The following is a 12027-nucleotide window of genomic DNA, read 5'->3' as shown; positions in this document are numbered from 1 at the left end:
ATTTAGAAACAAAAAGCAGATAAAGATTTGAATTTTCTTGGATAATAAAAGTGACTGCTAAATTAAACAGATAAAGTGAGAATGTACAGAGAAGTAAGAAAACAAAACAACTCTCAGAAATAAACTTAAAATAGTAATAATCCTCAGAAAGCAGCAACCTTCTGCTTCTTCCATTTATGAGCAGCTTCAAGAATCTTGAGATTCATCGTCTGTGATTCTTCTGGGAACAAATAATCAATGTATTCTTCATACTCTGTTTCACCGTCTTCTCTAGTGATTGGCTTTCTCTTCTTGAGCTTCTTTGGGAGCTTCGATTGAACAGCACTAACATCCCCGGGAATACCAAAGCTGGCCTCCATGTTCAGCCAATCCTCCAACAGCTTAGCTCGTTCTTCCTTGAGCTCCGGTTTGGACTCTTTGTAGTATGTGTTGGCTCTATCGAAAATCGCTCTGGCGTGTTCAAGAATAACATCAGTATCTTGAGCAGCAGAAGCTTCAAACTTTGCAAAACTAAGCCACACCTTGTAATGCTTTGTACGGTCCAAGAGTCGCTCATATAAAGCTCGTGTCCTCTCTAATTCCCCTAGTGATATCTCAAAATCAATGTATGCCTTCCATAGCAGCTCGGGGGTGTCAAGAACAGGCTGAGATATTGCAAGTTCAAATATAGCTCTAGCTCGTTCTGTTTCAGCAAGAGACCTCTCAAACTCAGCAAACTTGATCCAAGCATAGCAACTCTCAGGAGACCATTCAAGATACCATAGCAACTCTCAGGAGACCATTCAAGATACCGCGTGTACAGTTTTCTACATCTATCTATGTTTCCCAAGTGGAGTTCGATCTCAATGTATTTCTTGAAAATCTTATGCTTTGGAGCTTTGCCAATGGCGTTTCCTAATATCTGCCGAGCACCGGAGAGATTCAGTTGCCTGATCTCAAACTGTGCAGCGAGCAACCATATCTTGGCGAAAGAGAATTTGGAGTGCGGGATAAGCACAAGGCATTCTCTGTACACAGCTCGAGTACGCTCCACGTCTTCAGCTACAATCTCTTCAAAAAGTGCATAATCAATCCACAAGTAGATATATCTCTGCCAGTATCGTTTCTCCTGGGCGGGTGGAACATTAGCAATAGCCCTCTCATAGAGATCTCTGATCCTATCTATATTCCCCAAAGTCTCCTCCAACCTAATGTAATCGAACCAGGAATCATAGTTCAAAGGGTTCTTCCTCACTTCACCTTCATACAGAAGCTTTCTCTCGCCAACAATGGCATCATCAATCCCTTCCTTATCCCCATACTGTTTCTCAAACGCCACAAACTTCTTATACAAATCCTCAGCTCTTCCTTTAGGGATATGATCAAGAGCAAACTTGTAAAGAAACCTAGCCCGTTCCACTTCTTTGCACCCTTCTTCAAACTCAGCAAAGGCCACAAAGATCATCTCAGCTTCTTCTTCAACGTCTCTCAATGGCGCGTTCGTACACAATCCTTGCAAGCGAAACTTGACGGTTCTTCATCTCAAACTTGGCATATCGAATAAAGGAAGAAGCTTTTGGATGGCAAAGCACAAATCTCTCGTAAATCGATCTTGCGCGTTCGATTTCGTTATACCTAAGTTCGAATTTGATAAAAGAGAGCCAAGCTTGTTGATCCGGTGACCAAACCATCCACCGTTCAAATACCTCTCTAGCTCCGGCGATATTCCCAAGTATCTCCTCCATGTGAATAAACTTGAACCAGAGCTGGTCCACGCGAGGGAGAACCTTCACGGCTTCATTCCAAACGTTCCTCGCATGGTTGACGGATTTGTTCCTCATCTCAAACTCTGCGTATTTGAGCCAGAGCGTATGGTTCCTGTAACTCTCGTCTCTCAAAGCTCGTTCCCAAACGCTCCGAGCACGACGGTGATCCTTCTGCGACTCTTCCCAATCCGCATACCTCACCCAAACTTGATTGTTCGTTTTTGCGCCGCGGATCTTGTCCTCAAACTCCTTCCGACGTCGGAGTCTGTAGTCGGAAAGTTCATCGGAATCAGTGATTTTCTGCTTAGGGACCAGCAGGATCTGAGTGTCTTCTCTTTGTCGAGCTTCCCTTAGAAGCTGCTCAGCCGTGATTTGCACCGGCGCTGGGGTTTTGTTCTTCACTGCCCTTGGAAACATGATCTCGAATTGTGTGATTTGTTAACTCGATTTGTGTTACACACCCTAATATTTTATAGAACCCAAATTTCCTTTTCGTATGAACTTACTGCCAAAAACAAAAAGATAAACTTACTTTTCCGACATGTGAACTTGACTGCCGGTTCGGTTTTCCCGGTTTTAGGATCTAGCTTCATAGGTCTCGTTTGGGTATTTAATTATTTATAATATCTTGGTCAGGTTTGATTCGGGTTTCTCTCGGTTTGGATTATATTCTTCTTTTCGGGTTCGGTTCGAATCTTAAATTATTTTTTTTTAAGTTCAAATTATCCAAAAAAAACTTAAAGGTTTAAATACTCGAAGCTATGTAAAAAAGAGTTAAAGGTTTACTTAGCTTCACATTTTTTAGGTACTAATCCAAGTTTTGGTTCGGTTCGGACATTATCTGATAATACTTATTTCTAAGACCCATTCAAGTATTTTCTAGAATCCAAAGGCAATTTCATGTTTTATTTGCTAAAATTTCTTTTCCTATAGAAACTTGTTTTTCCATGTATATGTGCTGGAATCATGATCAGTCGCATAGCGGTTAAGAGGATCATGAATTGATCTTCTTCAAACTCTCTGTTAGACAAAATTGTAAACTCAATGGCCAAAAAAAAAGTAATTTGCCAAATTTCTTTTTTGGGATAATTGTTGATTTTGCTCTTTTTCACCAAAATCTTTTGAAAATGTCATTTGCTTAATGGCTTTGTGGATTATGCTCTTTTTGCTATTTTGAAAAACTTCACATTTGAGAATTTTTTTTGAAATAAATAATAAACCCTAAAACATCTTACAAAATTTAGAACTTAATAAACCCAAACATAATTCCTAAATCTTGAAAAATAACAAATATAAATATTCTAAGGTAAAATGGCAGTTTTTACAAATGTCATTGGAAAAAGGCAAAATCAATAATTAATTTGTAGAATTTTCTCCCTTTTCATTATTTGGAAAGCATATTTTCATACTTGAATTATAAACGATCATATACATTATTTGTTATATATATGCATATTTTTTAATGAAGTTAAACTCAATCTTCATATGGTGGTAAATCCGGAATGGGATGAAAGATTTCTTCATGATGAGGATATCAATTCTAGTAATCCCGTTAATATGATAAAGGGAATAAAAAATGTGAAGATACATCTTCTTTTAATTTCGAGGTGAGTTATTGTTTCTTTCTCTCTACTTTTTTAGTTACATAAATTTATTAAACTTAGCTAATTTTTATTGATCTCATGCGCTACACTTCTTCCGTAGAGCAATTCTGGTTTTTGAATTCCTAAATCTCCTCACCCTTACTAATTTATTAGAGAATAAAAATAACTAGAATTTAACCCGCGGTATACCGCGGGGCTATATTACTTTAAAAAATGTAATGTTATTTTTTAAAAGACTAACTGAAAATATATCATATTAATTTGTATTTTAAAATGTAGATATCTATTTATCAATTTTTGAAGTATAAATACGAAAACATACATTTTTTTTAAGTAACGATGTATGGTGGATTTTAAACTTTTGAATATTTTACTCTGCAGTATACCGTGGGTCTGGTTTTTTATAACTGAAAATTTTAAATTTAAGTTGGATTTGTTTTGTTAATATTGTTTCTTTTGTTTTGTGTTTAAGATTGTATAATTGTATTTTGATTGTTAATTTTAGGATTTCATCCGTGATATACCGTTATTTATTAATATCGACCCAAACCCGTCATCCCATATAAACCCGTCTATATTATCTCGTTAGCTAAATTATTAGTATTATAAAATCCAAGAAAATAAATTATTATTGTTATAAAATCTAATAATTTTAGGATCTCACCCGTAGTATACCGTTATTTGAACGATTTTAAATTTATACTACTAATATATATTTTAAATTTATCATATAAAGTATATGATTTCAAGTTTTTTGTGTTTTTTTATTTAAATAAAACAACGGCTTAAATGATGATAGATATAGTTCTTTTCCTGTATGTGTATTTGATTTTTCTATGTGAATATTTTGATTATTATAAAATAGTATTTTTATTGCTATGCAAAATGTTAATATAAATATTTGCTATAAATTTTTTTGAAGATATATAGAAAGATTGTGTAAATATTTTTAGAAACAAATTAGGCAAGATATTGTTTGGTTAATATCTTTTATTTAAATTTTGTAAAATTAATAATAAATGCCAATGGCATTCTTTGTAAATACTGCTCAACCCTAGGATTTATTTGCTAAAAGTCATCCAAAAATGTATATATAGATGTGAACGAGAAGATCTAGGGCACCACCGTAATAAGATTATCGAAAATTTTAGATATCTATGTTTTGAAGCAAAAAGTCAGAATTGTAATAGGTAAAAAATGTATTTTTTAGAATTGGTGAAATATAGTTCGTGGAAAAAAATAAGTTTTCGTATTTGGTAAAATTAAAAAACGTACATTTTTTTAAATTTGATGGAAAGTCTATGAGATTTTTAAAAATCAAATTTAAAAACTAAAGTGCAAATTTTGAACTTAAAGTAAATTTGATAATTTTTTTACTTTAGTTTTTAAATTTGATTTGATCATATATCAAATTTGATTTTATCATATAAATTGCAAATGACCTCTCTTAACATCCGTGCGGCTCTAGTCATATCTTGAATGCATAATCTAATTTAATTAACACCAATTCTTCTAGTCGCAGTCTGTAGTCCGTAAGCTCAGCCGAATCTGTGATCTTCTGTTTAGGCGGCCTCGGGCGAGTGTCCTCTCTCTCTCTCGCCTCCCTCAAAATCTGCTCCGACGTGATTTGTAGCGGCGCAGGTGTTTTATTCTTTATCCTTAGAATCATCTTCGTTTTAATTTTCTTCAAAATAATTAATTGTCTTTGCTATCTAATTATTTATAGCCAAACTTAATACCAAAAACAATTTGCCAATTTACTTTTTTTTTTTTCTCTGATCAATTTGCTAAATTTCCTTTCTTCCTTAGAGAATTTGTTTTTTCATACTCTTGACATTTCTTTTTCTATTATTTGATTTTTTTCTTGAATGCGCATTTTCTAGTACTGATGTTAGTAGACTATTTTCTTTGTCTTACAACATCCTCAAGTATGAAATATTACGGTGGTAGCACAATCGGAGAAATTGCATAGGACCTCTACAAACATAAGTATGGTTCTAGTCATATCTTGAATGCACAATCGGACTATAAATCTTTTCTTGTTTAATTAACACCAAATCTTCTAATCCGATTTCTCTAAAACATTAGTCCTATGTGATTATTATTATTGTTCTAAAGTGATTTTTGGGTCTGCTCTCACCAAAAAAAAAAAAAAGTAATTATTGGGTCTTTATGGGTCTCAGCCCATTTTCTTAGACAACATTTAAAAAATGAAAAACTCTTTAAAAAAGAAAAAAGGAACGAGAAGATGGAGGGCACCGCCGTAATAGATAATCCGGGAGCAGATCGGACGAAAAATTGAAGATGAGCGAAAGATAGAGAGACAGAGAGAGGTGGAGAGATTTTCGAATAAGAAACGAAAGGGTGAGAGATAGAGAAGGCTTGCGATGAACGAAGGCTCGAGCGAAGAAGTAACGAGGACGGTAATGGAAGAGAAACCAGAACAGCAGCAGAGAGGATCTCTTGAGAAAGGAAGATCGTGCAAAGGCTATTTATATTACTCTTCCACTCTCAAATCCAAGGCTAAGAACCCTCGCTGCGTCGGTATCCCTCGTACTCTCCGTCAAGGTATTCGTCTTTTTGAGTCGTCGAAAGCTCCAATTCTCCCTTTGATTGATGATATTCATGGCTGCTTCTTCTATATTAGGGTTCCATGAATCCACCTCGTAGCTCTCTATTATTGTAATTGAATCTTAACTTATCGCGAAATTAGCCATGAAATCAATTTTGGTTTCTTATTGCGATTAGTTCTCTGGATTCTAATTCAGAAGTAATCTCAGAATTTAAACCTATAGACACGAAAACTGAAGAGAAATGTGTGTTTTGATTTCTTTTTTTGTAACTCAATTGCTCTTCTCTTGGCTGCTTCAATGGTTTATGCATATGCTAAAGATGTTTCATAACTTTGTAGTTCCTGATTATGTTGTTGGGCAATCTGAAGCTGAAGCTTCTAAAGAAGGGAGGACCTTAGCTGATTTTTACTATGGATGTTTGGGTTATTCCGTCTATATGACTGATAAAGACTCATCTGCCATTAAGCAACATACAAAGACTCAACTTCCCGTTTGCGTTGGTCTTGAGGTTTGTCGCTCGTAACACTTTTCTCGAAAATTCATTACATGTCTTTGAAAGTTACATATATTCCCATGGACTTTCATCTTAATCTTACTATCAATTGACTCGGTTTGGTTAGGCTGTCTGGTCAATCTATTTTCTGCTTTTCTTTATTGGTGTATGTGTATGCATTATTTTGAGGACATTATCCCAAAAGCTGGATACATATTTAGAACTTGATATACTTCACTTGCACCAAAGAAGGAATATGGTCTACTTGGTGCTGGCTGCAATCTCTATATTCTTCATCAAACTTTGTATGTTCATTGCAGATACTAGCAGATAGAAGAGCAGCTTCTGGCAATACTTCATCTGTTCCTGCCCGTGTTCAAAGTAGAAATGGTACACCGTATCTGCTCCCATTCACCAGTTTACAACAATGAAACTGAGTCCTGCCTCTTATATGCTCATCATTTTTGTTCCTATTCTCTAGATTCTCGGGAGGTGCCTCGGCAGCAGAACAATAAACCAGCACCAGCACCAGCACCAGCCACTGCCACAAACACAGAAAATGGCTTCCTAACGAGGTAAGGAAAGAGCTTTTGTTTTAGCTCGAGATAGTATACCTTTAAGATTTCACTTGGTGTGGCTTAATGGGTAATGGCATTGGTATTTTTTTACTTGAATGCCTAATTGCTTGTGGGTGAATACAAACCTCAAAATTAGATAAGTTAGATAACTCTTGGATCTGCGGTAGTTAGTCAAACACTCAAACTAATCAGTGTTATCTACCATAAAGTGTTCAGTGTTGCATAAGTCATGAAATGAGAATTGTTTATATAACACACAATATTCATTTTTGTGGGAATGTATTAGGTTCACAAGAAACGCAAGCCTGGTAGCAGGAGGGGTGATGAAGAACATGAAGAGAGTTGGTAACTATGTGAAAGAAACTGTGGACGATTCCTTGGACCCATATCGAAAGCGACCAAAATGAAGAAACTTTTTTACATTAGATGTGGAGACAAACCCTCAAAAAAAAAAAAAAAAAAAAAAAAAAAAAAAAAAAAAAAGAGGTGACAGACAGACGACAGGAGATTTGACACTTTTTTGGATTCTCTTTGAATTATAAAAATAAAAAGCAACAAAAAATGGCTGTATTGATGTGTTTAAGCAGTCCATGTCGCAAAGTGATTAGCTATGACTACGAGAACAGTAATGTGTAAGACCTTACTCAGTTTTGGTTTACTGATAATATTCATATGCCAATGAGGTACACCACTTTTATTACAGATGAAATCTCAAAACGATTCTTCGATTTCTAAACATAAAATTTGAACTCTGCTTTTTAACAACATTACTCATAGATTCTCAGTTCTTTACCCAAATGCTAACATAACAACTAGGTGGGGAGGGAGGTAATGGGAAATTTAGAGATTCTCAGTTTTATATGTACTATTGTTCCTCTTACTTAGATTGCTTAAAAAATGTGAAAATCATGGTCAAGTTTGGGAAATTTTAGAGAAAATTAGCACATGGAGTAGAGTAATGAAAGAAATAAGTAAAGAGAGGTTGAGTTGGGAAACGTGCCCATTTAGGGAAAGACAAAGACTCACGCTTTCTCTACCATCGTCGTCCGTCTGTTTCATTTGATGGTGCTGAGACGTCTAAGCGATTTCCATGGATGACACAACCTTCATTAGATCAAATCCCACCAAACCCATCTTCAAAATTTTCTTCTTTTGAACATTTGCATGCTTACCCGATTGGGAAACTCTTGTTATCCTTATTGATCTTCTTCCAACAGCGATTTCCCGATCCGAAATTTTGGGTTCAAAGTTTCCATTTTTACAAATCAATTTCATCTTTTTGATGGCTGCTTACGCGAATTATCTCCGACTCGCACGTCTTGGAACAAGTTCATCATCAGGTGTAAACCTGTCGACTCTCAGATCAATCGGTTATTCAAATCCAACATTTGACAAGACTCACGAGATTCGTTCCTCTTCTTCTTCATCGTTAGTATCACATTCTTCTTCGTTCAGACAATTCCACGCCAGATTCATCTCTCAACTTATCAAAACCAATGGGAAACGTTTGTTTCTTGTCGATACACTCGCTTTGGTAATAACCCTTCCTTGTTCTCTTTTGCTGAATCTTTTTCAGATGATTATTTTGGTTTCTGTGTCATCATCATTGCTTTGAATTGTCTTATCTCTTGCTTAGTTCGTAGGCAATGTTGTGATTAAAAGGAACTTTGTGTGAAATGATTCATTTTACAATTTCTGTATCTTCTTTGCATTTTCAAATGAGACAATAAAATGGTTGTAGTCTAGACCAGACTCATGGAATTCTCGAGGATGCAAAATGTCTGGTCGTTATTATTTGGATATAGTTTTAAGAGTATAGTTCAAAGGAGAATTTGGTATGTGGTTTTCAGGTTAGGAGCTTAGAAGCACAAGGCCTGCCTTCGAAGCAAGCCGAGGCAATAACCGGTGCTATAACTGAAGTTCTTAACGATAGCTTAGGAGTTGTTTCACAGTTGGTTGTCTCCAAGGGAGAGATGCAGAAAGTAAGTTTCTGTTGTGACAAGGCTTTGTTGCTTCATCAATTCCAAAGAGTAAGACGCGGTTATAGCGACGGTCTAACTTTGGTTTTCTTGCTTCTGGTAGGCTGAAATGACACAGGAATCAAACTTGTCCAAGTTCAAAAGTGAAATTAACAGTTCACTGGTAAGTTGTGTTCTCAAATTCCACGTCAAATGCTTGGAAACCCGATCGAGCAAATAGCTTCTCTTCTATCTCTTATAGTGACACCTTGAATCCAAAAGATTGTTGAAAAAAAAGTGTGTTATGTATAGGACCACCATTTCTCTTTGCTGCAACACGAGAATGAGAAACTCCGCAATGACATAGAGCGAATCCGCTCTGATATAAGGTCAGCTCTTTAATGAACTTATACATCTGACGTGCTATATAGACTCGATCAGTGCACTGACTATTGCAATAACATTGCAGACACGAGATCGACAAAGTCACAGCAGGACAACGGTTGGACCTAAATCTTGAAAAAGGGTCAGAGGAGCCGCTACCTTTTTTTTATGTCCCGATTGAACTTTTTTCTTAGGTTATATCTTTCGAAATTGTAATATGTCTCAATGATGTCGCAGGAGGATAAGAGATGAGTTACAAAATCAAAACGCAGAAACCTCTAACCTTACAAACAAACTTGACCGTGTTAGTATTCTCATCTCTAGCTTCGGTGTGATTTATTCGTTTTGGCAGCAAAAGTGTTTATGTTTTTGTTTTCTGTTTTTCAATCTTTCAGGAGATTCACACTTTGAGAGCTCAGTTAGAAGCAGCCAAGTATGAGGTGATCAAGTACTGTATTGGTACACTTGTCTCCATCTCAGCCGTTGGTCTCGCTGTCCTCCGGATCGTCATGTAGTTCCATCCGACTGTGCCGGTTTTAAGACCAACTCATCATCTTCCCTGTTTTTTTAATTACGGGATGAAATCTTTGGTCTTGTTAATTATTCGTATCTTTAATGTAATTGTATTTACTTTTTTGTGTGAAAGAAATAAAGAATCACCAATCTAGTAAATTTGAACCCTTCATGTATATGATGATGTTCTTTCACCGGAAACAGATTTTTTTTAAAAATCCTCCATGGGACAAATTTGTCCCAACCAACTAATGTTATCTTTTATAAATGTATGTGTCAGCCAAAGGCCCGTGAGATATATACGTTGTTAGGCATTCCTCATGACATAACAAGAAGTCGATAACTCTTAAAAGAAACATAAAATCATACTTGACGTTGACGAGAGCTTTAGAGCCAACAAGGGCTGCGATGCGATCATTATGAAAGTAGCCTAAGCTTGAGGAAGGGCGTGTACTATTATTACTTACTGCCTTTTCATAAAGTCAAAAGATTAGGCGAGTTTGGGTGTTGTGTAGACCACTAGTCGTCTAGTCCATTCCTTTTTAGTAAATTACACATGAAAGTTAAACACACTCGTATTTTAAAGTTATGTTTTCAAAATACATATGTAACTAAAACAAATACTACGTCTCAATCTTCTATCCCTATCTCGAGGGCGAGGCTTGATCCTATCTCGAGGGCTCAATCTTCTATCCCTCTCGGTTCCTCTCTTATGGTTACCTGGTTCTCTTTGTTTCAAGATCCTTAGTTGCAGGTAAGCGTCTGTTCTCTGCTTTTGTTTGTTCTGGGCTCTTCTTTGGGGCATGGCTGTTCTTTTTATTTTCTGTTTGTTGTATGGGCCATGTGGCCGTCATTGGGCCTTAGGGTCTTGTACTTTTCTTTTTTAATGGAAAAAAAAAAAAAAAAAAAAAAAAATACGTCTCAATTGTTGTATTTCTGCTGTAACAAGGTTTGTTTAATGGAAAAATAAAAAAAAATACTACGTCTCAAGAAATTGTTTTTTTTTTTTTTGTCAACTGATTTTGTATATAAATGGGATCGGCAACGTTACAACAAAGAGGCCACACAGATCAAACACACAGGTCAAGAAATTGTTATAGCTAATTAACTAGCGAAATATGTTTTCTGTTTATCGTTAAGTTCAATAGACGAAAGTCACGAAACGTAAAGCGAGCCAAAGAAATAATGTCAAGAGACGAGAAAAGTGGCTCAGTCACTCACATGTGACATGTGTTGTTGGCTCAAGGGTCTCCCAACAATTTTGGGCACACAGCTCGAGAATAACGTTACGGAACCAATCTATCTATATATTATCTTTATAGTTGAACTTTTGAATCCTACCAATTTTTATGTGGAATTCGTTAGGAGTGAAGCTTATTTTGTGAAACTTAATGATGTTGATCGAAGATTATAGATGCAAATCAATACCCATAAACAAATACGTTCACTTTATAGAATAAGTAACAAATAGAAAAACAATTGTTACAGAACTGAAACGTACTTTACGATCTCTTCTTTTCTTGATAAGAACAACGTATAGATTGATAGAGGCTTGCAATTGGCAATCTCCTAAGACAGAATTTAGCCCCTACTGTGGTGTACGTAGCTTTGTGTAGGCTTCTATCTTTAGGATATAACTATCGATCTCTGTTTTAACACCGTACAGAGACCCTAGCAAACTCTACTTTGAGATTCTCTGAAATTGATTTGGAGAAGAAGAAGATGAGAATCAATCCCAATCTTTCTCTCCTTTGTTTCTCTTGTATTGTTCTTCTCTCTTGTCTCTCTGTCTCCGTCTCTCTACATCGTTACGTCTCTTATATATTAATGAAGCGATATGTTTGAACCAAGAGATGCTTCTCTTCTCTCAACCGGTGTATCAGTATAAACGTAACCAAGAGACGTGATGAAATTTGCACAAGTAGAAGGGTATTTACATAAATACAAATGTTTATGTAAATAAACATGTTTATATAAAATAAACACCAACAATACCCCACATTTTCTTATTCAAACATATAAATACCCCACATTTGAATAGAAAATAAGCTCCACAATATCTGAGAAATAGAATCATTATGCATCGGTTAAGGTGTCTTTTAGACTTGAACCTTTCCTAGTAAACACTTATCGGATTTACTTTGTAGGTAGTGAACTCTTGTCTTGAACTAACCACTTT

The 12027-nt window shown here is 35.7% G+C and overlaps 3 protein-coding genes across 4 annotated transcripts; 2 read left to right on the top strand and 1 right to left on the bottom strand.

Moving 5' to 3' along the window:
• Positions 1 to 24: 24 nt before the first annotated feature.
• On the bottom strand, positions 25 to 2298 carry LOC9313857 (crooked neck-like protein 1). The gene is given in 3 exon segments (XM_021024405.1): positions 25 to 759; positions 792 to 1460; positions 1462 to 2298. Coding segments are annotated over 3 exon segments (1986 nt in total). The 5' UTR covers positions 2163 to 2298; the 3' UTR covers positions 25 to 143.
• Positions 2299 to 5583: 3285 nt separating this feature from the next.
• On the top strand, positions 5584 to 7695 carry LOC9313856. 2 transcript variants are annotated; one of them, XM_021025864.1, is made up of 5 exons: positions 5584 to 5917; positions 6291 to 6430; positions 6736 to 6805; positions 6897 to 6990; positions 7280 to 7695. In XM_021025864.1, exons 1-5 carry the CDS (start codon positions 5737 to 5739, stop codon positions 7398 to 7400), a joined length of 606 nt encoding a protein of 201 aa, XP_020881523.1. In that variant the 5' UTR covers positions 5584 to 5736; the 3' UTR covers positions 7401 to 7695. The 2 variants fall into 2 exon arrangements, with proteins under 2 accessions (XP_020881523.1, XP_020881522.1); XM_021025863.1 differs by having other exon boundaries at positions 5585 to 5917; positions 6261 to 6430.
• A 247-nt stretch (positions 7696 to 7942) lies between these two features.
• Positions 7943 to 10024, top strand: LOC9312138 (protein FMP32, mitochondrial). Its single transcript, XM_002877741.2, is given in 10 exon segments — positions 7943 to 8176; positions 8179 to 8225; positions 8227 to 8264; positions 8266 to 8527; positions 8844 to 8975; positions 9076 to 9135; positions 9264 to 9340; positions 9421 to 9477; positions 9573 to 9639; positions 9731 to 10024. Coding segments are annotated over 10 exon segments (879 nt in total). The 5' UTR covers positions 7943 to 8157; the 3' UTR covers positions 9851 to 10024.
• Positions 10025 to 12027: the final 2003 nt, after the last annotated feature.

This window comes from Arabidopsis lyrata (genome assembly GCF_000004255.2).
Source record: "Arabidopsis lyrata subsp. lyrata unplaced genomic scaffold ARALYscaffold_5, whole genome shotgun sequence".
NCBI lineage: Eukaryota > Viridiplantae > Streptophyta > Magnoliopsida > Brassicales > Brassicaceae > Arabidopsis > Arabidopsis lyrata.
The sequence above is the reverse complement of the archived record's forward strand: the minus strand, read 5'-3'. Positions and strand labels throughout refer to the sequence as shown.